The 27,018-nt window shown below is 43.9% G+C and overlaps 1 protein-coding gene across 2 annotated transcripts in view; it reads right to left on the bottom strand.

The window, feature by feature from the left end:
• HDHD5 (haloacid dehalogenase like hydrolase domain containing 5) overlaps positions 1 to 21,012 on the bottom strand; it is a 39,637-nt gene extending 18,625 nt beyond the window's left edge. The window contains exons 1-6 of one of the 2 annotated variants that reach the window (XM_044281361.1): positions 20,790 to 21,012; positions 20,042 to 20,197; positions 18,855 to 19,058; positions 4,735 to 4,847; positions 2,588 to 2,681; positions 2,198 to 2,231 (exon numbers count right to left, since the gene is read on the bottom strand). In XM_044281361.1, the coding sequence (XP_044137296.1) occupies positions 2,198 to 2,231; positions 2,588 to 2,681; positions 4,735 to 4,847; positions 18,855 to 19,058; positions 20,042 to 20,164 (568 nt within the window). In that variant the 5' untranslated portion in view covers positions 20,165 to 20,197; positions 20,790 to 21,012. Of the gene's footprint in view, positions 1 to 2,197; positions 2,232 to 2,587; positions 2,682 to 4,734; positions 4,848 to 18,854; positions 19,059 to 20,041; positions 20,198 to 20,613; positions 20,743 to 20,789 lie in introns of those variants that run through there. The other variant, XM_044281362.1, reaches the window with a different exon arrangement.
• Positions 21,013 to 27,018: the final 6,006 nt, after the last annotated feature.

Here is a 27,018-nt window from a genome sequence, read left to right as displayed (position 1 = left end):
TTGCAGTGGTGTCGTGGATGAAAGACATGAACTACTACGGAATAGAAAATTATTGTCTCTAGCGAGTAATCTGCATTCTGTTTGGGATCTGCCTGTCCCAATATGGAGACCTCATGTTGCATGCTTTAATCCTGCCTTTGCTGTGGAGCGACACACTGCCCCAACTAGTGCCGTGAAGATCTGGCGAGCCATCACATACGACAGTCGGTCACCCCTAGTAGTGATACGAGAGACACTAACAGCTCAGTGATATGTGCAAAAGTTTCATTAGATTCCAACAACTCCTTGGTACGTACAATATGGAACTGGAAAATGCATCTAAATGGACATGATGCTTGGCATTTGCAGATATAATACGATCAATTATTTTTTACTTCTTACAGAAGGTAAAAAAATTGGGAATAGATCTAAACCTTCTAGATCTGGGAAGTAACTAACTTAAAGAGGACCTTTCACCGATTTTTACACTGTGAACTAAGTATACAGACATGTAGAGCGGCGCCCGGGGATCTCATTGCACTTATTATCCCTGGGCGCCGCTCCGTTCTCCCGCTATGCCCTCCGGTATCTCCGGCCACTAAGTTATAGTAGGCGGAGTCTGCCCTTGTTCTTCTGTAGCGCTGGCCAATCGCATTGCAGAGCTCACAGGCTGGGAGAAAATAACCTCCCAGGCTGTGAGCTCTGCCCTGCGATTGGCCAGCGCTAGAGCAGAACAAGGGCAGACTCCGCCTACTATAACTTAGTGAGTGGAGATACCGGAGGGAATAGCAGGAGAACGAAGCGGCGCCCGGGGATAATAGAAAGTGCAGTGAGATCCCCGGGCGCCGCTCTACATGTGTGTATACTTAGTTCACAGTGTAAAAATCGGTGAAAGGTCCTCTTTAAAAGCTATTCACACTTTTGGGGCAATTATTGCATTTTACTGATTCCGGGATAAAAAAAAAAAAATATTTTTTTTTTTTTTTCATTTGCTCTTTATTAAAAATGTTCAGCTGTTTCTGAAATACAAGAGTTTAAAAAAACTGTCTGTTTGAAATGTGTCCCTGTATTTTCTTTGAATCCAGTCATCTGATGGCTCACTCGTGCTTCTTTTCTCTGATCTCCTGACCTCATAAACACATCATGGCACAATTCTTATCAAACTGATAAGAATATGACTTAAAAATGTTTATGAGGTAAGGAGATCAGAGATAAGAACTACACATGAGCCCAAAATGAGTAAAATTAATAATAATAAAAAGCCCCTTAGGGCCTACCTGATTCCCCGTTTCCCCCTTCCCATCTATGCTCGGTGTGGTGTTTCCCTCCCACATTGACGTGTGACACTACATAGCAGCAGTGTACATAGTCCACATTCCAACTTTTTGTGGGACTAGGCTTGTTTTGATACTATTTTGATTCGGTTTCGATACCATAAAAAAGTATTGCGATACTCAATACCATTCGATACTACGCGAAAAAAATAAAACGCCAAAAAAACCTGCGTACTTTCCAAATTTTATGGAACGTCCGGCACATAATTGAACAGTCCTATACTATTTGTGGGGGGGACAATGTGACAAAAAAAATGGCCAATCGTGCAGTTTTTCTTTTACAGTGTTCACCAATTATTTTAATACTGGGGAGGGCGCACTGCGCTACCAACATTCATTATACTGGGGGGAGGGGGCTCACTGCGCCACCAATCATAATTAACGTTTAATACAAATACAGGAGGCAGAAACACATTGCCGGCACCCGACCGCTGACAGGTGCGGCACCTGAGGGGTTAATTGCAGGGGATCACAGCGCCCTGTCAGAGCTCGGGTGCCGGCAATGTGTTTCTGCCTCCTGTATTTGTAATGCATTAAACGTTAGTTATCATTGATGGCGCAGTGCGCCCTCCCCTCCTCCTCCCCTCTCTCTTCTCATTAGTGGCAGCGGCAGCACAGGGGCGAGGGACAGACTACTTCCTTCTCCCCGTGCTGCTGAGGGAACATGGCCACGCTGAGAGCAGCGCGATCCATGTTCTCCGATACTGGGCTGTGCATAAGCACAGCGTAGTATTAATAAAAGGCAAATCCCGGTATCGTATCAATACCCTGCTAAAAGTATCGATTGGGTATCGATACTCGAAACAACCCTATGTGGGACAGCTGCACTATAAGGCAACATGTTAAGATTTATTTTAGCCAATGTATAAAATCTTCATTCTCACCTTCTATGGCTGGGAGCTTTGCTCTGACAGTGACCTGGAGAGAACATGAGAACATATTAGTGTCATTGAGTGATTAACGAGGATCACATAACACAGTGCAGGATTGTTCAGGTGTTCAATCTTTTTTGCGCTATTATAAATCAGTCCTACAGCTTCTAATAGCATAGAAAGTAGGGTGTCCTCACAGAAGTGGTCTTCACTCTGTAGCAGTTACAAAAAAGGAAACTCCCAGCATTCTTTCCAGGTGTCAGCACATTCATGAAGTTTTAATTTTGCAGCAGCTGAGATTGGAGATCACTGCCAAAGACTTTTGTGAAGTTTATGATCGTGCTTCTCTCACACAGTTATAACCATCACTACCAAAAATGTCACACTAGACTATTTACTTACAGAGCTCTTTGGCCTTCGACTCTCATCCACCATATCCAGCAGTGGGTACACCTGTCTGACAGCTTCAATCGACACTGCATTCGTGAAACCCAGGCTGTAATCTGTCAAGGAGATCCTACAGAAAGACATTTGTAGGGACACCTCCCTGCTGCCCTAACTCTATCTCCCCTACTTGTTATCTGTGTGGTACACAAATGGGGTGGCAGAGCTTCTTTTGGCCTGATTGGAAGTTCATAGGGGAAGCATTTACTGGATCAATGTGGAGCATTATTCTACCTATGTCAGGTTCCACAAGAATAAAAAAAATAAAAATGGAAGTGATAATTTTTTTTCTGATTTTACATTACATTTTAATCAATTTTTCCAGTAGCATAGAAAGGGTTAACAGCCAAACAAACCTTAATATTGATTACCCTGATTCTGTAGTTTACAGAAATACCCCATATATAGTTTTAAAGTACTTTATGGGTACCCAGCAGGGCTCAGAAGGGAAGGAGCGCCATATGACTTTTGGAGAGCAGATTTTGCCGGAATGGTTTTTGGAAGCTATGTCGCAGGGACCCTATGGTACCTGTACAGTGGAAACCCCAAAAAAGTGACCCCATAATGGAAACTACACCCCTCATAGAATTTATTGAGACATGTAGTGAGCGCTTTGCCCTCAAAAGGCGTTTCATAAAATTTAGAAACACTTGGCCGTAAAAAAAAAATTACATCTTTTACAAGAAAATGTCTCTTTAGGCACAAATGTTTCATTTTCACAAGGTGTATCAGGAAATAAATGCACCCCTCAATTTGTTACCCATTTTCTCCTGAATATGGAAACAGCCTATATGTGGTCATAAACTGCTGTTTGGGTACACTGCAGGGTTCAGAAGAGAAAGAGCACCATGTGCATTTGAGGCGTAGATTGGTGATTTATACAGAACTGACCGACAATTGCAGAGGCTCTGAGGTGAAATATAAAAAGAACCGCCCAAGAACTGACTTCATTTTAGAAACCACACCCCTCACTGAATTTACCAATTGGTGTATTTTTTTTGTTTTACTTTTTTCACTTTTAATTTTTGTCCCACTATGGGACTTCAACTTTTGGTGGTCTGATCCCTATTTCAATGCAGTACAATACATACTGTATTACACTGACAGTTTGCCTATGAGACCCAGCCTAGGGGCTGGGCCTCATAGGCCTCAGTAGCTGGTAAGTCCCAAGGCCTTGGAAGACCTGGGGCTGCCATGGCCCCCTGTTATTGCAGCGCAGGGGGCCAATGGAGAGACAGAGGGAGCACCCTCCCTCTACAAACCTCCTATATGCAGCAGTTAAATGTGGTATATAAGGGGTTAATCCGCTGGCCTCTGCATTTTCAGCTATGACAGTGGATACAGCTGGGCACGGCTGTCAGTCACAGACCCCTGCACTGATCAGGCGCGCACTGCTCCTGGGCCCACCCAATCTGTGCGCCATAGTATAAGGGTCTATTAACACGTCCGCATCTGTTCCGTAATTTTGCGGAACAGATGCGGACCCATTCATTTTCAATGGGGCCGGAATGTGCTATTTGCGTTCCGCAAAAAAATAGAACATGTCCTATTCTTGTCCGCAATTGGAGAAGAAAAGGCATTTTCTATGAGAATGCCGGCGATGTGCGGTCCGCAAAACGCAGAACGCACATTTCCGGTGTCCGTGTTTTGCGGATCCACAAAACACATACGGACGTGTGAATGGACCCTTAAGGCAGTTAGTAGAAAGTCACTTACCACTGCACCGTAGTAGTAAGCCAGATATTGGAAAGGGGTTAAGGACTAGTTCACATGACAGCTTTTGCCTCTGGCAAAATCTGTTACGTATTTTGTGGCAAAAACCCCTCTGGTTACTGTCACACTTTTTCAATTTCAGTGCTGCAGTTTAGCTCCATTGCATGGTGATAAATCATGAGCAGACACCTGCCGCAGTTTCCAGCGCTGTCCATGAGGCCTCTGGTCATGGAAGATCATGGTCACACAAAAAGCACCACAGCATCCAACTGAGAACAATGGAAGGTTATTATCTCGCGGCCTGGCATGGACTCTGCATCAAATTCCCCGGGCAAACAACCTGTGTGAACTTGCTCCAAAATTGAAACCTACAATTAACAGTATAAGGATACTCTTTGGCGACCTCTTCCACTGGACCCTGACCAGACACAAGGACGCACTTATTCTGGAAATGATGGAACATTTGCAGCGGACTGTGCGAAAGGATGACTTGATTCGCTAAGACCTGCGGAAATATAGAACAAGACAGTTCACTGCAATATGCTGTATAGAATCAACAGGACTGAGATAGAATATCTTTAGGAAACTCATGCTAATCTAGGGCTTTATGGTAAAATCTTGGGTACTGCACAACCCCAAATGGAAATATCAGGCCACCGAAAGTAAATTGAAAGCTCTAACCTTAAAGGTGACCTATCACTGGCAGATCATCAGGTTTTTTAATTAAAAAATTGTTAGCCCCATAAAAAAACAATATAACGTCAAATGGTAGATTTGTACCTATAAAATGGGCTGACCTGTTACATGTGCACTTGGCAGCTGAAGACATCTGTGTTGGTCCCATGTTAATATGTGCCTGCATTGCTGAAAACAATGAAATGTTAATATATGCAAATGAGCTTCTAGGAGCAATGGGGGCGGTACTGTTACACCTAGAGGTTCATCTAGGAGCATGCTGGGAGTTGTAGTTTCAGCTGGAGTGCTGAAGGGTGCTGACTCCTGCTCTAGGAGTAACGGCAACACCCCCATTGCATGTATTAAAACATAATTTTTCTCAGCAATGCGGCCACATATGAACATGGAGCCAACACAGATGACTTCAGCTGCCAAGCGCTCATGTAACAGGTAGGTCAGCCAGTTTCATAGGTACAAATCTGCTGACAGCTGTAAAATAAAGCGGCTCTGAGTTGGCAAGGACTCGGGAGCAGCCATACTGCGCAGCTTGGAAATCCAGACTTATAAGTATTACTGTAATAAATAATATTTTTGCACATATTTCATATATTTATATGATGATATTTTGGATAATTGTTGGATTACACTTGATGTCACTGGCACTATATTTGTTTACTGTGCACCCGAATCAAGGTCTTATTTGCTGGCACCCTTGTATGTCACTTTAGAAGTGCTGCTACCCTCTTTAATTCTGTGAATGCGTGTATATGATTTTCCAACTGACTTTCCAAAAACATGCCGATCCCCTGGTAATAGGTCCTCTTTATCCCCTAAATGACATGTACGGCGTTGGTGGCCGCTAGGGATCGACCGATTATCGGATTTACCGATATTATCGGCCGATATTCATGATTTTGAACACTATCGGTATCGGCATCTATTTTGCCGATATTCCGATAGTGTATGGGGAACACAGATCGCGCTGCTGACAGCGCTCTCCGTGTTCCCCTTAGCAGCACAGGGGAGAAGGAGCAGTGTCTCCTCCCCCTGTGCTGCTGCTGCCGCCAATGAGAGGACAGGGGACAGGAGGAGGGGAGGAGCTATGGCCACTGCTCCACCAATGAAGATTAATCTATCATTCATTCATATACAGGAGGCGGGAGCTGCAGAATCACATAGCCGGCTCCCGGCCTCTATGAGCTGTAGCTGCGATCTGCGGTAGTTAACTCCTCAGGTGCCGCGGATCGCAGCTACTGCTCATAGAGGTCGGGAGCCGGCTATGTGATCCTGCAGCCAGCTCCCGCCTCCTGTATATGAAATTAAACTTCATTGGTGGCGCAGTGCGCCCCCCCCCCCAAGCCCCCCAGTATCAGACATTGGTGGCGCAGTGCGCCCCCCCCCCCAGTATTAAGCATTGGTGGCGCAGTGCGCCCCCCTCCCCCCCAGTATTAAGCAGTGGTGGCGCATAGGGCCCCCCACCCCAGTCGCAGTGCGCCCCTCCACAGGATCCCCTCTCCCTTGCTCCTCCGATCGGAGCCCCAGCAGTGTAATGCTGGGGCTCCGATCGGTTACCATGGCAGCCAGGACGCTATTGAAGCCATTGTAAGCTCCATGCTGCTGTGTGCACAGAGCACACAGCAGCAGGGACAGTGTGAGCTCCTATTCACCCTGATAGATCTCTATCAGGGTGAATAGGACAAGGGTTCTAGTCCCTAAGGGGGCTAAAAGTTAGTTAAAAAAAAATAATAATAATAAAAACACCAAAATATAAATGAAAAAGAAAGATTTACAAAAAAAAAAATACACATTAACAATAAACATTAATTTTCAGCAGATTTGTGGGAATTTTTATTTTTTTTTCAAAAATGAAAATTCCCAGAATATCGGTATAAATTATCGGCTATCGGCCTGAAAGTTCACAAATTATCGGTATCGGCCCTAAAAAATCAATATCGGTCGATCCCTAGTGGCCGCGACTTAAGGATCAGCGCCGTACATGTACGGCGGGCTGATCGGGCGGCTGCAGGAGCTGCGCCCGCCTTATCAGCGGCACGGACACGGCAGCCGGGCCCCTGCTGCATACGCTGACATTGATAAAGACACCGATGATGGGGTGTTAACCCCTTGTATGTTGCGGTCAAAGGTGACCGCAGCATGCAGAGGGTTCGGAGGGTACGGGTGCCCTCCGCTTCCCCATCGGGTCCCCACGCTGCAGTGGCAGGGACCCGATGGCAGAGAAGGCAAGCCCCATGCCTTCCATTGGCATCAGAGCTTTCCTTCTACGGAAGCCTGTGAGATCCAGCCCTTGGGCTGGGTCTCACAGGCAGGCTGTCAGCATACAAGCTGACAGCCAATGCATTACAATACAGGTTGTATTGTATTGCATTGCAGAGGGGCTCAGACCCCAGAAAAATAAAAAAAAGTTTTGAATAAATAAAATAAAACACAGAAAATTGTAAAAAAAAGAAAGAAAACCAGACATATTGGATATTGCCGCGTCCATAACGACCAGCTCTTTAAAAATATCACATGATCCACCCCCTCACCTGAACGCCGTAAAAAACAAACTGTGCTGTTTTTTTTCACCTTACATCACAAAAAGTGCAACACCAAGCGATCAAAAAGGCGTATGCCCACCAAAATAGTACCAATCAAACCGGCATCTTATCCAGCACAAAATGAGCCCCTAAATATAACAATCGGGCAAAAAATAAAAAACTATGGCTCTAAAAAAATGGTTTTTTTTGTTTCAAAAATGCTGTTATTGTGTAAAACTTAAATAATAAAAGTCTACATATTAGGTATCGCCGCGTCCGTAAGAACCTGCTGTATAAAAATATCACATGAACAAACCCCTCAGGTGAAAAAAAAAAAAAAAAAAAAACGGCCAAAAACAAATCGCCCAAACAATAAAATAATATATGGCTCTCAGAATATGGAGACACTAAAAATAAAATGTTTTTCAAAAATGCTTTATTATGTAAAACTGAAACAAACAAACAGTTATATTTGGTATTGTCGCGTCTGTAACAACCTGCTCTATAAAAATACCACATGATCTAACTAGGGGTGCACCGAAATTCCGGCGGCCGAAAATGGGCCTAATCCATTTCGGCCGATATTGGTACATATCGGCAGAAAATAGCGGGGAGGGACTGGGAGGAGGAGCTGGGGGCCGGTGCGTTCACAGTGCTCCGGCCCCTAGCTTCAGTAGTTATAAAATGTGTACAATTAATAAGGATTCTATTCATGAGGCCCCCTCTACAGTAGAACATTCAATATAGCCACATCCTACTCACAGGGCTGTTATCTTAATGCTGGCCGGCCGGGCAGACGAGCGGCAGCGTCACGACTGACGTCATGTGCCCGGCCTACTTTCTGAATGAAGGAGGCGGCGCAGGCATGTGACGTCAGTCGTGACGCTGCCGCTCGTCTGCCCGGCCGGCCAGCATTAAGATGTTCTACTGCAGAGGGGGCCTCATGAATAGAATCCTTATTAATTGTACACATTTTATAACTAGTCTGTACTGGAGCGGCAATGGGGGGGGGGGGGTCTGTGGATGGCACTGTTATGAGGTGGGGGGGTCTGTGGATGGCACTGTTATGGGGTGGGGGGGTCTGTGGATGGCACTGTTATGGGGTGGGTGGGGGTCTGTGGATGGCACTGTTATAAATATCATTAAAAAAAAAGTATTTGGGCAAAAAGGCAGTTTCGGTTTCGGGTTTCGGTCAAGGGCATCCTGAATTTTCGGTTTCGGACCAGAATTTTCATTTCGGTGCACCCCTAGATCTAACCTGTCAGATGAACATTGTAAATAACAAAAAAAAAAAACTGTGCCAAAACACCTATTTTTTGTTACCTTGCCTCACAAAAAGTGTAACATAGAGCAACCAAAAATCATATGTACCCTAAAATAGTACCAACAAAACTGCCACCTTATCCCGTAGTTTCCAAAATGGGGTCATTTTTTTGAGTTTCTACTCTAGGGGTGCATCAGGGGGTCTTCAAATGGGACATGGCAACTTAAAATCATCCCAATTTCCTTTGGCGCCCTGCCGTGTGCCCATACAGCAGTTTACGACCACATATGGGGTGTTTCTGTAAACCACAGAATCAGGTTAATGAATATTGAGTTTTGTTTAGCGGAAACAAATTGATTAAAATGGAAAATCTGCCCAAAAAGTGAAATTCTAAAATGTCATCCTTATTTCCCTTTAATTGTTGTGGAACACCTAAAGGGTTAACAAAGTTAGTAAAATCTGTTTTGAATACCTTGTGGGGTGTAGTTTCTAAAATTATGCCATGATTCATTTTTTATTAAATTTTTCATATTCACAATTAAAAAGAGTACATTTTCATTTCACTTAAAACGGGATAAATGGACATATAAAGCCTTTTTGACAAAATCCCGCATATAGAATAGTAAACATAAGTTTTTGCACATATATCTGAAAAAACGCACATATATCTGAAAAAACGCACTAAAAACGCATGCCGTTTGGCTCCAGCATTGCACTGTGTTACACATTACTGTGCGGCAAAACCAGGTTTGAATTCGCATAGTTTTTCAGAACTTGCCAACATTCTGTTTTTTTAAGAATGATCTACAGTTTCCCGTATGCAGCCCCCCTCCTGATCTGCAGACCTCCCCTCTATTACCTCTATGCACCCTAATTTGGCATAAGGGAAACTCGTGGGAACAGGAACATGGAGTTTACACTGCGTTTCTGTAAATGGACCGCGCTGCTCCAGAGCAAAGCAAGCAAATCCTCCCTTCCAGATCACACAAACTTCCTTGGATATGGGAAAGCGGTCGGATCACTTGGATTCACCTTTCCTTTGGGAACCTTTGTGAGAAATCAAGGTTGCCACAAATAGTGAAGTACAATCAGATAAGTTCAAACTGCAAGGTTTTATTGTACTTACAAGTTAAATAAGGTAACAGGCAGTATGTATAAATCATTCACCCAACCCGGGTTTCGCTTTGGAAAGCTTCGTCAGGGGTATCTCCTCCGCCTACTTAGGGGCGGCCTTTATATAGCTGCAGGTGGGAATCTACCACACCTCCATAAAATCGCCATAGCCTATGCGGCTCAATACAAAAATTAAAACCCATATAGGGTGCATAAAATACACTCATAAAATACATATCGCAAAAAAAACTCCTTCGGGTCACCACATTAAATAGTTAACATAAAAAATACATATCTGGACTGATTGCATAACATTCTCATAATTAGAAATATCCACCCACCCCACATGACCACATATCTAGCCAATAGTAAAAAGCACACTTCCTGGGACCTATCACTTCATTCATGAATAATTTCATTAATTCCAGCCAATAGTGGATTACACATCATAGGACCGCCCTCCTTCATTAATGGGTAGCCATACGTATCATGCCCCACGTGGTCCATTCCCACCAATGAGAATGTCAAAACCCACATGATTCATTCCAGCCAGTAGTGGATTACACATCATAGGACCGCCCTCCTTCATTCATGGATGGCCAAACGTGTCATGCCCCACGCGGTTCATTCCCATCCAATGGTGTAATGCATATCCTAGGGTTACCTCCCTCCATCCATGAATAACTGGCCTCAAGTTTGCACCTACGTTGAAAATTAACAAATTTAACCCCTTAAGGACCAGGCTCATTTTCACCTTCAGGACCAGGCCATTTTTTGCAAACCTGACCAGTGTCACTTTAAGTGCTCATAACTTTAAAACGCTTCGACTTACCCAGGCCGTTCTGAGATTGTTTTTTCGTCACATATTGTACTTCATGACACTGCTAAAAATTGGGTCAAAAAAGTTAATTTTTTTGCATAAAAAAATACATTTTTTACCAAAAATTTTGAAAAATTAGCAAATTTCAAAGTTTCAGTTTCTCTACTTCTGTAATACATAGTAATACCCCCAAAAATTGTGATGACTTTACATTCCCCATATGTCTACTTCATGTTTGTAGCATTTTGGGAATGATATTTTATTTTTTGGGGATGTTACAAGGCTTAGAAGTTTAGAAGCAAATTTTGAAATTTTTGAGAAATCTTCAAAATCCCACTTTTTATGGACCAGTTCAGGTTTGCAGTCATATTGTGAGGCTTAGATAATAGAAACCTCCCAAAAATGACCCCATTCTAGAAACTACACCCATCAAGGTATTCAAAACTGTTTTTTCAAACTTTATTAACCCTTTAGGTCTTCCACAAGAGTTCATGGCAGATGGAGAAACAATTTTGAAATTTCTATTTTTTGGAAAATTTTCCAATATAATCAATTTTTTCCAGGAGTAAAACAAGGGTTAACTGCCAAACAACACTCAAAATGGGTTGCCCTGATTCTGTAGTTTGCAGAAACACCCCATATGTGGTCGTAAACTACTGTTTGGCCGAACGGTAGCACATAGAAGGAGGGGAACACCATATGGGTTTTGGAAGGCAGATTTTGCAGGACTGGTTTTGTTTATACCATGTCCCATTTGAAGCCCCCTGTTGCACCCCTAGAATAGAAATTTCAAAAAAGTGACTCCATCTAAGAAAGTACACCCCTCAAGGTATTCAAAACTGGGTTTACAAACTTTGTTAACCCTTTAGGTGTTCCACAAGAGTTAATGGCAGATGGAGAAACAATTTTGAAATTTCTATTTTTTGGAAAATTTTCCAATATAATCAATTTTTTCCAGGAGTAAAACAAGGGTTAACTGCCAAACAACACTCAAAATGGGTTGCCCTGATTCTGTAGTTTGCAAAAACACCCCATATGTGGTCGTAAACTACTGTTTGGCCGAACGGTAGCACATAGAAGGAGGGGAACACCATATGGGTTTTGGAAGGCAGATTTTGCAGGACTGGTTTTGTTTATACCATGTCCCATTTGAAGCCCCCTGTTGCACCCCTAGAATAGAAATTTCAAAAAAGTTACTCCATCTAAGAAAGTACACCCCTCAAGGTATTCAAAACTGGGTTTACAAACTTTGTTAACCCTTTAGGTGTTCCACAAGAGTTAATGGCAGATGGAGAAACAATTTAGAAATGTCAATTTTTTGGAAAATTTTCCAATATAATCAATTTTTTCCAGGAGTAAAACAAGGGTTAACTGCCAAACAACACTCAAAATGGGTTGCCCTGATTCTGTAGTTTGCAAAAACACCCCATATGTGGTCGTAAACTACTGTTTGGCCAAACGGTAGCACATAGAAGGAGGGGAACACCATATGAGTTTTGGAAGGCAGATTTTGCAGGACTGGTTTTGTTTATACCATGTCCCATTTGAAGCCCCCTGTTGCACCCCTAGAATAGAAATTTCAAAAAAGTGACTCCATCTAAGAAAGTACACCCCTCAAGGTATTCAAAACTGGGTTTACAAACTTTGTTAACCCTTTAGCTGTTCCACAAGAGTTAATGGCAGATGGAGAAACAATTTAGAAATTTCTATTTTTTGGAAAATTTTCCAATATAATCAGTTTTTTCCAGGAGTAAAACAAGGGTTAACTGCCAAACAAAACTCAAAATGGGTTGCCCTGATTCTGTAGTTTGCAAAAACACCCCAAATGTGGTCGTAAACTACTGTTTGGCTAAACGGCAGGACATAGAAGAAGGGGAACGCCATACGGTTTTTGGAAGGCAGATTTTGCTGGACTGGTTTATTTACACCATGTACCCTTTCAAGCCCCCTGATGCACCCCTAGAGTAGAAACTCCATAAAAGTGACCCCATCTAGGAAACTACGGGATAAGGTGGTTGTTGTTTTGGGACAATTTTTGGGGTAAATTAGATTTTTGGTTGCTCTATATTACTCTTTTTTGAGGCAATGTAACAAAAAAATGTAATTCTAAAATTGTTTCTACATTCGCTATTTAGTTTTGTGGAACACCTAAAGGGTTAACATAGTTTGTAAAGTAATTTTTGAATACCTTGAGGGGTGTAGTTTCTTAGATGGGGTCACTTTTTTGGAGTTTCTAGTCTAGGCTACATCAGGGGGGGCTTCTAATGGGACATGGTGTAAAAAAAAAAAACTGTCCATCAAAATCTGCCTTCCAGAAACCGTATGGAGTTCCCTTCGTTCTATGCCCTGCCGTGCGGCTATATAGCCATTTACGACCACATATGGGGTGTTTCTGCAAACTACAGAATTGGGGCAATAAATGTTTAGTTTTGTTTGGCTGTTAACCCTTGCTTTATTACCAGGCAAAATGGATTTAAATTTAAATTTTGCCCAAAAATAGGTGTTTTGGCACCGTTTTTATTTTATATTTTTAACACCGTTCATCCGAGGCGTTTGGTAAAAAGTTATTTTTATAGCGACGACTTTTACGCACGCGACGATGCCCAATATGTATGGCTCTCAGACTTTGGAGACACTAAGCAGGCATCCTAAAACTGCGGCCCTCCAGATGTTGTAAAACTACAATTCCCACCATGCCCTGATGATGGCTGTAGGTTGTCTGGGCATGCTGGGAGTTATAGTTTTACAACATCTGGAGGGCCGCAGTTTGAGGATGCCTGCACTAAAACTAATATTTTTTGGGGAAAGAAAAATTGTTTTCGTGTCTCCAAAGTCTGAGAGCCATAGTGTTTTATGTTCTCTAGTGAACTGTTGGGGATTATAAAAATTTAGTACTCCATGGAAGTGTGATACTCCCTGAAGCAATCGATAATGCAGAGGCCCGGATGATCGGGGCACGTGTCACATTGAGTTGTGGTGTCCTTCCGTATCCCCCTCTTGTGACACACTCTGCACTTTTTTTGGGTTCGTCCCTTCTTTCCAGTATGGGGGACCTACACCTGGAAAGTGTTGGCCAGGGACGATCCGGGCGCCTCCAGTTCCCGAGGTACTCCGGCCTGCTCTTTCCCGGTCCGAAAAGATCAGGTCTTTGAGGACTGCCTCATAGAATTGGAGGAATGTCCCTGTGCTGCCAGCGCTTCGGGATAGTACAAAAGAGTTGTACATGGCAACCTGCACCATGTAGACCGCAACTTTTTTGTACCATGCCCGGGTTTTGCGCATGGCGTTATATGGCGTGAGGACTTGATCAGAGAGATCAACTCCTCCCATATACCGATTGTAGTCGACGATACAATCGGGCTTGAGGACCGTTGCCGCGGTACCTCGCACAGGGACTGGGGTGGTGCTGTTACCGTGGATTGTGGACAGCATAAGGACATCCCTCTTGTCCTTATACCTGACCAGCAACAGGTTTCCACTGGTAAGTGCACGGGTCTCACCCCTGGGGATAGGTACCTGGAGGGGGTAGGCAGGGAGGCCGCGTTGATTTTTCCGCACGGTCCCACAAGCGAACGTGGATCTGGCGGCAAGGGACCTGAACAAGGGAATGCTGGTATAAAAGTTGTCCACGTACAAGTGGTAACCCTTATCCAGCAGTGGGTACATAAGGTCCCACACGAGTTTCCCGGTAACACCCAGAGTGGGGGGACATTCTGGTGGTTGAATCCGGGAATCTCGCCCCTCGTACACACGAAATTTGTAAGTGTACCCTGAGGTACTCTCACAAATTTTGTATAGCTTCACGCCATACCTCGCCCGCTTTGTGGGAATGTATTGGCGGAAACTGAGTCTCCCCTTGAACGCAACGAGAGACTCATCAACCGCGACCTCCCTTCCAGGTACGTAGGCCTGCTGAAATGTGGCCCCAAAGTGATCGATGACCGGCCGTATCTTGTACAGCCGGTCATAGGCAGGATCACCTCGGGGTGGACATGCTGCATTATCGGAATAATGCAGACATTTCCGGATGGCCTCAAACCGGTGACGTGTCATGACCATACTGTACAGTGGGGTCTGGTACAGGACGTCCCCACTCCAGTATTGCCTGACACTGGGTTTTTGGACTAGACCCATATGCAGCACGAGGCCCCAAAATGTCCTCATCTCGGCTGCACTGACCGGCGTCCAGCCACCGGGTCTAGCCAAAACTGAGCCTGGGTTTTGAGCGACGAACTGTTGGGCGTACAGATTCGTCTGCTCCACCATCAAATTCACCAGTGGGTTACTGAAAAAAAAACTAAAAAAGTCTATTTCAGTAAACCCCACTGTGGGAATCTGGATTCCAGGATTGCCAGCGAAATCCGGAATCTCAGGCTCAAAGTCCACTGGGGGACACCAGCTAAGTTCATCGGCAGGGGGCTCCGGTGAACTTATTTGGTGGGCCGGGAAACCAGTACGAACCCCAGGGCGGCTCGTACTAGGGTGGGCCACAGGATCCCTAGCATGTGTGGCCCCTGGCTCCGCCTGGCGGCGTCTCCGCTGCCTTGGTGGCTCATCGTCATCCGATGATGATGAGGAGGATGCGGATGACAAAAGGAACGTGGGGTCATCCTCATCCTCACTGGGGCTCTCAGAGTCGGAGGCAATCTGGGCATATGCCTCCTCGGCCGAGAACACCCGGCGGGCCATGGGTGTGTGTGTGTGCGTGTGTATGTGCGTGCGTGTAAACCTTTATTCTATGTGCGTGTGTGTGGGGGCACGGGTGTTCACGTACTAAAAAGTCCAGGCAATAAAAATGGGCAAGTGTTAGGAAAAAAAAAAAAAAAAAAAGTTCAAACTTGCTGATCAGCGGTTCAACGCTGATCAGCGGTCGGTGGGGCGGGCGATGCGCTAACAGTGGACGGACGCTAAAAAGTGTCGGCCAGTCAGCGCACGCAGAAAAAAAAAAAAAAAGTGGTGGTGGGGGAAGGGTCTGGTGGTGGGGGGAGGGGGTTGGTGGGTAGGGGGGGGGGGGGGCAAGTGGCAGGGGGGGTCTGGGGTCTGAAAGTTGAAAAAAAAAAGTTTGGAATAAATGTGCTTTTTTTTTTTTTTTTTTTTTCTAACTTTTCCCTTCTATCCCTGCCTAAAGGTGCCTCTCCCTCACTGACCCTAACCTACCTGGGTGGCGATGGGTGCAGGAGGGTGATGGATGCCGATTTAGGGGGACACAGGAGCTGGTGCTGGACGATGCTGCACGGTCAGGGTGCTGGACAGGAAGAGGAGGGGAGAGAGGAGCGCAGGAAGTTTGAATCTCGCGCCTCTCTCCCCTGCACCAATCAGCACCCTGGACAGCGGCGTTCAGCACCAGGGCCAGCTCCGCCTCTGCAAATCCTCGGACTGCGATTGGTGGTGTAAAATTACGCCACCGATCGCAGTCTTTTTCCGGTTCATCGGGTCACAGGACACCCGAATGGACCGGAAACGCAGAAAACCGCAGGTCTGAATTGACCTGCGGTTTTCTGCGATCGCCGATACGGGGGGGTCCAATGACCCCCCCCTGCGTTGTTACGGGATGCCGGCTGAATGATTTCAGCCGAAATCCCGTTTCGATTAACCCCCGCGGCGCCGGAATTCAGATTTTAAGTCAGGACGTACCGGTACGTCCTCGGTCCTTAAGGACTCGGGAAATAGGGCGTACCGGTACGTCCTCGGTCCTTAAGGGGTTAAGGCCTTTCTGGGTGTACACAAGTTCGTACGAAAGCTGAATATTGCTAAATACTGTGTATCTAACCAAGCCCCTGTGAAAAATAATGAGGTGGACGGAGGGATTGTACATACACATTTAAAAGAAAAATCCACTTTTTACCCAAAAAATAAAAATAAAGAATATGTTGAAGCTTTTAGGAGAGGAGTTTTGAAGGAGATTGAAGCAATAAGTATGAAACCAAGGAGACCTAACCTGACACAGGAGCAGAGGAATGCACTTAAGAGTTTAAATGACAATCATAAGCTAATTATAAAGCCAGCGGACAAGGGAGGGGGGTAGTTATTATGGATGTAGAGAAATATGAGGCAGAAATGTTGAGGTTGCTATCAGATGGGGAGACCTAGTTTCGCTAAAATTTTTATTGGGGCCTGGGAAAAAGAAAACATCAGCCCCGTTTTGAATAAAGTGACAGTTTTTGGTGAACTCACAGTCTGGAAGAGGTTCATTGATGACTGTCTGATTGTGTGGAGGGGAGAGAGACAGGGTCTTTTAGGCTTTATAAGCAATTTGAATGTAAATCAGTGGAACCTCTCCTTCACAAGTACAGTCAGCAAGAGTAGTATCAATTTCCTTGATTTGACCATTTTTCTGGAGGATAACCATTTGAAGACCAAAACATTCTTCAAAGAGACTGGTGTCAATGGCTACAGTCAACCCTAAAGAATGATCCAATACTAGGGAAGGATATCCCGGACCATCCAAATGTGATTTTTAGAAAAGCACCAAGTCTACGGACTAAACTGGTGCACAGCTCTTCATACTCTGAGGGTGTAAGGAAGGGGAATAAATTCACCTGGTGTGGGTTCTGTCTGCCGTGCCGTAACAGGAAGAAAGAAAAGAGGAAGTGGGATACCCAGACTGTACATTCCAATCAGAAAGGTCAGGATTACAAAATAAAAGGATTTATCACCTGTGAAAGTGTAGGGGTGGTCTACATGCTGGAGTGCCCGTGTGGCCTCCAGTATGTGGGCCGAACCATGAGGAAACTGAAAGTGAGAATTCAAGAAAATGTCCGAAACATCAGAAAGGGGCTTGAGACGCATAGTGTCTCTATGCATTTTAAAATCAAACATCAGAAAGACCCCAGCGGTCTGTTATTTTCCGGGGTTGGGCTGGTCAAACCACACTGGCGGGGAGGGAATTCTATCGAGCGGATCAATAGGAGGGAGGTTGAGTGGATCTATAAGATGGATTCACTACAACCAAAAGGGATAAATGTGGAGTTTGATTTGAAACCCTGTCTTACCTGAGAGAATATACTGTAGTACCCATTTGAGGATCTGTGGCAGCATTGTGGGAGGAACCGTATATGGCTGGAGTGAATCATGTGGATCGTGACGTGTCCAGTCATTCATGGATGGAGGGAGGTAATCCTAGGACATGCATTTCACCATTGGTGGGAATGGACCACGTGGGGAATGAAACATTTGGCCATCCATGAATGAAGGAGAGCGGTCCTATGATGTGTAATCCACTACTGGCTGGAATGAATCATGTGGGTTTTGACATTCTCATTGATGGGAATGGACCACGTGGGGCATGATACGTATGGCTACCCATGAATGAAGGAGGGCGGTCCTATGATGTGTAATCCACTATTGGCTGGAATTAATCATGTGGGTGGTGACATGTTCAGGTATTCATGAATAAAGTAATAGGTCCCAGGAAGTGTGCCTTTTACTATTGGCTAAATATGTGGTCATGTGGGGTGGGTAGATATTTATAATTATGAGAATTAGTGAGTTATGAGTTATGCGATCAGTCCAGATATGTATTTTTTACGTTAACTATTTAATGGGGTGACCCGAAGGACTTTTTTTTGCGATATGTATTTTATGCACCCTATATGGGATTTGTATTGAGCCGCATAGGCTATGACGATTTTATGGAGGTGTGGTAGATTCCCACCTGCAGCTATATAAAGGCCGCCCCTAAGTAGGCGGAGGAGATACCCCTGACGAAGCTTTCCAAAGCGAAACCCGGGTTGGGTGAATGATTTATACATACTGCCTGTTACCTTATTTATCTTGTAAGTACAATAAAACCTTGCAGTTTGAACTTATCTGATTGTACTTCACTATTTGTGGCAACCTTGATTTCTCACAAAGGTTCCCAAAGGAAAGGTGAATCCAAGTGATCCGACCGCTTTCCCATATCCAAGGAAGTTTGTGTGATCTGGGAGGGAGGATTTGTCTGCTTTGCTCTGGAGCAGCGCGGTCCATTTACAGAAACGCATTTGCATATGTGAACAGTACCCACTTCACAATTGGAACTCGCAACGCACCAAAAGAAAGGCAACGTACTAACGGCTGTTTTATATAATGGAGTTTACACTGATAGTAGAAGGATTTTCTGACCTCGATCCCCAGCACTCTGCTCAGTTCCGCTGCTCGCTCCTGGCGCAGGCAATTACCCGCATTGGTCACAAACACGACTGGAACCGCCAGCTTCCCATTACTGTCCAGCAACTTCCTAAAAGCTTCAGCAGCACCAGGAATGGGATTTCTGCCCCTGACCAACACACCATCTATGTCGAACAGCAGGCCAAAGCTTGGGGATGACTGAAAGATATAAAAAGAAAAAGCAAGGGGTCAAACAGCACAATTACAAACACTTTAACCCCTTCAGGACCAGGCCATTTTTGTCAAAATGTTTTTGATTTATCCTTATCTTTGCTTTCCAAGAGCCATAACTTATTTAGTTTTCAGCTGACAAAGCCGTATGAGGGCTTATTTTTTGTGGGACGAGTTGGAATTGCAAAACTGCAGGTAAAAAATAATATTTGTGGGTTAAAAAAAAAATTAAATTCGGCCATTGTTGTTTGGGTGTTACAAAATGACATATTAACTTTATTCTGCGGCTCAGTGCGATGACAGCAATACAAAAAAAAAAAAAACCTTTTTTAATTTATTTAATATGATCGGAATTTTTTTTTTACCCTTTCCGGACCTCAGCCATACATGTAGGTTCTGCTTAAAAGCTCAGCAGGCACCATAGCCAGCATACACCCGGAAGCAAAGTCTGTGTTTGGCAATAAAACTAATCACTTGCATTTAATCCTCCAGATGCCATGGTTAATTGTGACCTTAGCATCTGAGGGGTCTTTCCCTGGGAGCTCACGGCTCTCCCACGCTGAGATCAAGGGAGACAATGGGGGAAATTTATTAAACTGGTGTAAAGTAGAACTGGCTTAGTTGCCCATAGCAACCAAGCCAGTTCGATAAACCTCCCCCAATGTGTTTGCTGTGGAAAATAGACCTTGTCATAAATTAAATGCCTCCTCTGACAGTTTATGCACCAGACTAAAATCTCGTCCAGCTCCCAGCTGGTGTAGATTTTAGTCAACCTTTACGCCAGTTTCTAGATTTACTCAAAATGCCATTTGAAATGTTGCAAAATCAAATTTTGCGACAGACCCCTTTGATTAAAGCATCTATATGATACCTCTATACAAATGAAATATGCTCATGGTTTGGCAGGAGAACCAAGAGGGCACACTAGATGGCAGTTCCCTGATGTCAGATTTGCTTGAAGCAATACTTACATTAGAAGCAAAGAAGCGTCGTACTCCCGGGGATGAGGCAGTGAACGATGCTCCCTGGGGCCAGCCTGATCTCTTCTTCACCAGCCTGGAAAGGAAACGCTTCCAACCTACGAAGGCGCCCATTGTCAGCAGTCAACCAAGCAGTATAAAGAGGCCCTGGAAACAAAAATTTGAGTATAATCCAGTCAATATCCAGTATGAGAGAGTACTACTGGCATTACCACCTCTCCACCTGCTAGACTGGCACAACTATTATGCCTCACCTCCTGCTAGACTGCACAACTATTATGCCTCACCACCTTCTAGACTGGCACTACTATTATGCCTCACCACCTGCTAGACTGGCACTGCCATTATGCATCACCCCCTGCTAGACTGGCACTGCCATTATGCATCACCCCCTGCTAGACTGGCACTGCCATTATGCATCACCCCCTGCTATACTGGCACTGCCATTATGCATCACCCCCTGCTAGACTGGCACTGCCATTGTAGTGCCAGTCTGTCAGGGACTAATGTATTAACATTAGTCCCTGACAGACTGGCACTACAATCATAACACATTACACAACCTGATAGATTGGAGTCCAGCACTGAAATGCATTAGGAAGAGACGCCCTTTCTTCTCCCCAGAAAACTGTACCAAAAGAGTAACAGCCGAGCCGCACAAAAAAATCACTGTGACCCTCTACTTGTCCCTGATTCCATGACCGCTAACACAAAACTACGAGTCCCAGAATGCACATACTATTGATTTCGCCGTATGACCGTGAAGATGTTGACGGGATATGTAGTCCTCCAGAGCCGAATCAGTTTCATGAATTTAATCCGAATCAGTTTCATGAATTTAATCCGGGGAATTCCAGTTGACAGCACGAAGCACGAGAATGTGAACTATAAAAAGTTGGCAAAGACTCGTCTTTGTCCTCTTCAGATCGCTTTATACCGGCGGCCATGTTTCTGGAGACCGCATACCCTCTGTCTATAAGATTGTCTTATACATTATGGCTCCTGCAGGGGGGACAAACCCCGAACCCAGCAAGTTCTCTTCCGGAAATATGACGTCAATGCTAGGCAACTGCAACATTTACATATCTGAGGTAAAATGAAAGTAGAAACTAACCTTCCCGCTTTTGTGTTGTGAGGCATTTATTTCTTTTGACTTTAGTTACATTTTGTAGCCCCAAAAAGTCCATGTTGCTGCACCAAATTTATGAACTGGGCTTAGTTTGATAACATTTTGCGTACCAAATTTGATAAAGCAGCCCTGTCATTTTTTAACTACAAAATTTCTCCAAATGTAGCTGGAAATGGATCTAGCAAAAGCAAAGGGACAAAATGCATGGCAGCTCAGAATGTAATCTGCCCCTGAGAACGACTGGTATGAATGCCGCCAAATATTCCTCAAATACACAGAAACGTATTAAAACCCTCTTTCCATCAATGCAGTGGGAAACCCACAGTCTAAAACACTTCAAGGAGGTGACTTGCTGTTTCTGAAGTGCATATTTTTTTAAACAGCTGCTTAAAAATAAGCACCCACTTAGGCTAGGGTGCTATTATTATGCATATTATGCTACATAAAATGCTCATTTTACATGGTGGAATATGAAGCGTTTTTTTTATTTTTTTTTTCCTTTAAGGGATTCTTTCACCTGGATTTTGCCTATAGAGCTGCGGACATGCACTGCTAGATCTCCACTAGCACGTCCGCAATATACATTCCCCATAGCTGCGAGTACCTTTATTCAGTAAAGAAAACGATTTAATATATATGTAAATGAGGCAAGTAAGGAGCCCAAGGGGCTGTTACTAACGTTTCAGGAGCCAAGCCACGCCCACTGTGAAGGAGCTCAGCAACGGCCCCCGCACCCTCTGAATCTCCTACTTGCAGCTGGACTTCACAAAGTTAGAGCGCCGTTTATCAACAGTGACATTCACAGTGGCCGCCCCTTTAACAGTGACTTTCACAGTGGGCACCCCTTTAACAGTGACTTTCACAGTGGGCACCCCTTAAACATTTTAGGGACACAGCATTATTTCATTTTTTGCAAATCTGACCAGTGTCACTTTAAGTGGTAATAACTTTAAAATGCTTTGACTTATCCAGGCCATTCTGAGATTGTTTTTTCGTCACATATTGTACTTCATGACACTGGTAAAATGAAGTAAAAAAAATAATAATTTTTATTTATAAAAAAATACCAAATTGACCAATTTTTTTTTTTAAATTGCAAATTTCCAAGTTTCAATTTCTCTACTTCTATAATACATAGTAATACCTCCAAAAATAGTTATTACTTTACATTCCCCATATGTCTACTTGATGTTTGGATCATTTTGGGAATGATATTTTGGGGGGGGGGGGGGGGGGGGGATGTTACAAGGCTTAGAAGTTTAGAAGCAAATCTTGAAATTTTTCAGAAATGTTCAAAAAACCAATTTTTAGGGACCAGTTCAGGTCTGAAGTCATTTTGCGAGGCTTACATAATAGAAACTGTCACGAACTATGGATCCGATCGCTCCGGATCCCACAGCTCTGACGTAGTGGTCTGTGACGGAGTCTGCGCACACACAGAGACCTCACGTGACCGGGGTATTACCACTCGGCTAACACCCCCCCACTATACTTCGGTAACTGCCACCACGTGGGTTCCCGGTCCACGAGCCGACTATCCGGGTCATTCACTATCACACAGATCAGTGGATGAACCGGATATCACTTACTGACCAACCGCAGTCAATCACCCCCAACTACAATTCCTAAATACAATGTAACTAACTACCTGGTAACGTCTCTTCAAAGGCAAGGCACGTTGTTCAGCAGCTTAGAATATGGAAGACTTGGCCACTTAGATTTTATAATCTTTAATAAGCGGTAAAAAGCAGTGCATACAAGTCTAATGAAAATGACTATAAATCTACAGAATAATAATAACAATATAAATAATCACGACAGTTCAAATGAAAGGGAAAAAGATGAAAGAATACTTAGTTTCTCTGGAGGGTTTCAGATGGTCGTTCATATGTCCTTTTTGAATCCTTGCAAACCCCTTTTCAGTATGTATCAGGGGAGTCCCTCAGATACAGGGATATGCCGTCAATGTCCAATTTAGTGTCTGGTGATGTTCCATGGGTCTCTCTCCTCTGTCCTTGTGCATGGATTTTTATGAACTCTCCCATGGGCAGGAGACTTACTCCTGTCAGCCAATGGCAGCAGAGTGACTGTCAATCCTAGGGATTGCCCCCAAGTGTTTTATGACCCCATCAAAGTTCAGTTCCTACAATGAGGATTATACTTAAGCCCGTATCTCCCTGATACATCGGCATATTTTTATACAGAATACATATTTGCGATCCTTATTTATTTACCTACAGAATGAGACCACACATGGTAATGCTGGGACCTGTAGTTCTTCTACCACCCATAGGTCAGCTAAGGAATCACATCCTCTAGTCATATTTGATACCCAATTAACCACAATACTCTGTAGAGCCTGGATCTGGTGTCAGAAAGGGCATAAGTTGATTCCTAAATGAAATATGAAAGTGGACTGGTTTTATGCCCAGAGCTAATTAAGGGCTATTAGCTCTCCTCAAACCAGACCTGGAAATTAATGACGTCACGCTCCAGCCAGGCTTGACAGCGAGCTGATCTTGGACAGGATGAGCTGGGCCTGGTGTAGCTTTTATGACCTTTTATTGCTGGCCTTACAGAGTAGTGGTAATAAAAGTGTCCATCTATATCATAGGCGACCCAGGCTTCAGAAAGATGAGAGTTCACAGCTTTTTACATGGGCCAGAAGCATATAAGATGGCTACCCAGAGGAATTATGTATGTATGCCGGCACAGAAACCACTCAAAAATGACCCCATTCTATAAACTACACCCCTCAAGGTATTCAAAACTGATTTTACAAACTTTGTTAACCCTTTAGGTGTTCCACAAGAATTAATGGAAAATAGAGATACAATTTCAAAATTTCACTTTATTGGCAGATTTTCCATTTTAATATTTTTCTTCCAGTTACAAAGCAAGGGTTAACACCCAAACAAAACTTAATATTTATGGCCCTGATTCTGTAGTTTACAGAAACACCCCATATGTGGTCATAAACTACTGTATGGACACACGGCAGGGCGCAGAAGGAAAGGAATGCCATACGGTTTTTGGAAGGCAGATTTTGCTGGACTGTTTTTTTTTTTTACACCATGTCCCATTTGAAGCCCCCCTGATGCAACCCTGAAGTAGAAACTCCCAAAAAGTGGCCCATTTTAGAAACTAGGGGATAAGGTGGCAGTATTGTTGGTACTAGTTTAGGGTACATATGATTTTTGGTTGCTCTATATTGCACTTTGTGTGAGGCAAGATAACAAGAAATAGCTGTTTTGGCACCATTTATATTTTTTGTTATTTATAACATTCATCTGACAGGTTAGATCATGTGATATTTTTATAGACCAGGTTGTCACGGATGCGGCGATACCTAATATGTATACTTTTTTTAATGTAAGTTTTACACAATGATTTCTTTTTTGAAGCAAAAAAAATCATGTTTTAGTGTTTCCATAGTCTGAGAGCCATAATTTTTTTCAGTTTTTGGGCGATTACCTTGGGTAGGGTATGATTTTTGCGGGATGAGATGACGGTTTTATTGGCACTATTTTGGGGTGCGTGTGACTTTTTGATCGCTTGCTAGTACACTTTTTGTGATGTAAGGTGAAAAAAATGGTTTATTTAGCACAGTTTTTATTTAAAATGTTTAAATTTATTTTACATTTTTTACGGTGTTCATCTGAGGGGTTAAGTCATGTGATATTTTTATAGAGCCGGTCGATACAAACACGGCGATACCTAATATGTATACTTTTTATTTATTTATGTAGGCTGAATGCACACGGCCTTGTTCCGCGGCCGAGAGCGGACCGTGGTATGCTGGGCTGGATTCCTGTTCAGAGCAGGAGTGCATGGCGTCATTGGTTGCTATGGCGCCGTGCGCTTCATGCCGCCGCTGCACTACAGTAATACACCCGTGTGCATTCGGCCTTAGTTTTACACAATAATATCATTTATAAAAAAAATTAAAAATCATGTTTTAGTGTCTCCATATTCTGAGAGCCATAGTTTTTTCAGTTTTTGGGCGATTATCTTAGGTAGGGTCTCATTCATTGCGGGATGAGATGACAGTTTGATTGGCACTATTTTGGAGTTCATATGACTTTTTGATCGCTTGCTATTACACTTTTTGTGATGTAAGGTGACAAATGGTTTATTTAGCACAGTTTTTATTTAATTTTTTTTACGGTGTTCATCTGAGGGGTTAGGTCATGTGATATTGTTATTGAGCTGGTCGATACGAACGCGGCGATACCAAATATGTAAGTTTTACACAATAACAGCTTTTTTAAAACAAAAAAAATGATGTTTTAGAGTGTCTCCATATTCTGAGCCATAGTTTTTTAATTTTTTGAGCGATTATCTCATTTTTTGCGGGATGAGGTGACAGTTAGATTGGTACTATTTTGGTAGGCAAGCACCTTTTTGATCGCTTGCTTTTGTACTTTTTGTGATGTAAGTTGACAAAAAAATTGTTTATTTAGCACAGTTTTTATTTTTTACGGTGTTCATCTGAGGGGTTAGATCATGTGATATGTTTATAGAGCCGGTCGATACGGACGCGGCGATACCTAATATGTATTCTTTTTTTTTTTCTCCCTATTTTATACCAATTTATTTTAACTTTATTTGGGGAAAATTACGTTTTTGTTTATTTTTACTTGAAACTAAATTTTTTGGGGGGAAAACTTATTTTTTCTACTTTTTATTTTATTTATTTTTTGTCCCACTTTGGGACTTGAACTTTTGGGGGTCTAATCCTTTACAATGCATTCCAATACTTCTGTATTGGAATGCATTGGCTGTATGAGTAATACAGTGAGTATTACTAATACAGCTTCCGGCCTGTGAGATCCAGGGGACTGCATCTCACAGGCTCGTCACCGGAAGGCAGTGCAATGCCTTCCTTAGGCATTGCGCTGCCTTCCATACCATAGGGTCCCCCCTACAGCCGCATGGGGACCTGATGGCACCACCACAAACCACAGGTAAAGCCCACCCCCCCCCCCGCGCATTTAGCCAAGGTGCCTGCTCAAATCATCGGGCGGCGGTGATTGGAAATACACATGACGTACCGGTACGTCATGGGTCCTTAAGGACTCGGAAACCATGCCGTACCGGTACGTCATAAGTCCTTAAGGGCTTATCAGTGACCGCCCCTTTAACAGTGACATTCACAGTGGGCTCCCCTGTAACAGTGACTTTCACGGTGACCGCCCCTTTAACAGTAACTTTCACAGTGACCGCCCCTTTAATGATGGTCGCCTGTCCGTTTAATAGTGGCCCCTGCCAGCCATGCATGTAGCAGTGTAGTTGTACCGTCATACATCATATGACTGAATATTTCAGGACCTGCGAACTGCTAAAACCTGTGATCAGTTGTTATGGCAACCTGAAGTAGGACCTGCAAGCTTCTATTGGCTGATAAGGGACATGTGACCGTGTGTATGGCAGTTAGGATTTAAAGGGGTTCTGCACTTTCATTTAACTGATGATCTATCCTCATCAGCTTCTGATCGGCGGGGGTCCGACACCCGGGACCCCCGCCGATCAGCTGTTTGAGAACGCAACGGCGCTCCAGTGGCGCCGCGGCCTTCTCACTGTTTACCGCCGGCCCACTGACGTCACGACTAGTATCAACTAGCGTGGGCGGGGCTAAGCTCTGTTCACTTGAATGGAGCTTAGCCCCGCCCACGCTAGTTGATACTAGTCGTGACGTCAGTGGGCCGGCCGTAAACAGTGAGAAGGCTGCGGCGCTACTTGAGCGCCACTGCCTTCTCAAACAGCTGATCAGCAGGGGGTCCCGGATAGATCATAAGTTAAATGAAAGTGCAGAACCCCTTTAAGTGAAAGGTTTTTG

This window comes from Bufo gargarizans, chromosome 2, assembly GCF_014858855.1.
Source record: "Bufo gargarizans isolate SCDJY-AF-19 chromosome 2, ASM1485885v1, whole genome shotgun sequence".
NCBI lineage: Eukaryota > Metazoa > Chordata > Amphibia > Anura > Bufonidae > Bufo > Bufo gargarizans.
This window is presented reverse-complemented; position numbering and strand designations above follow the sequence as displayed.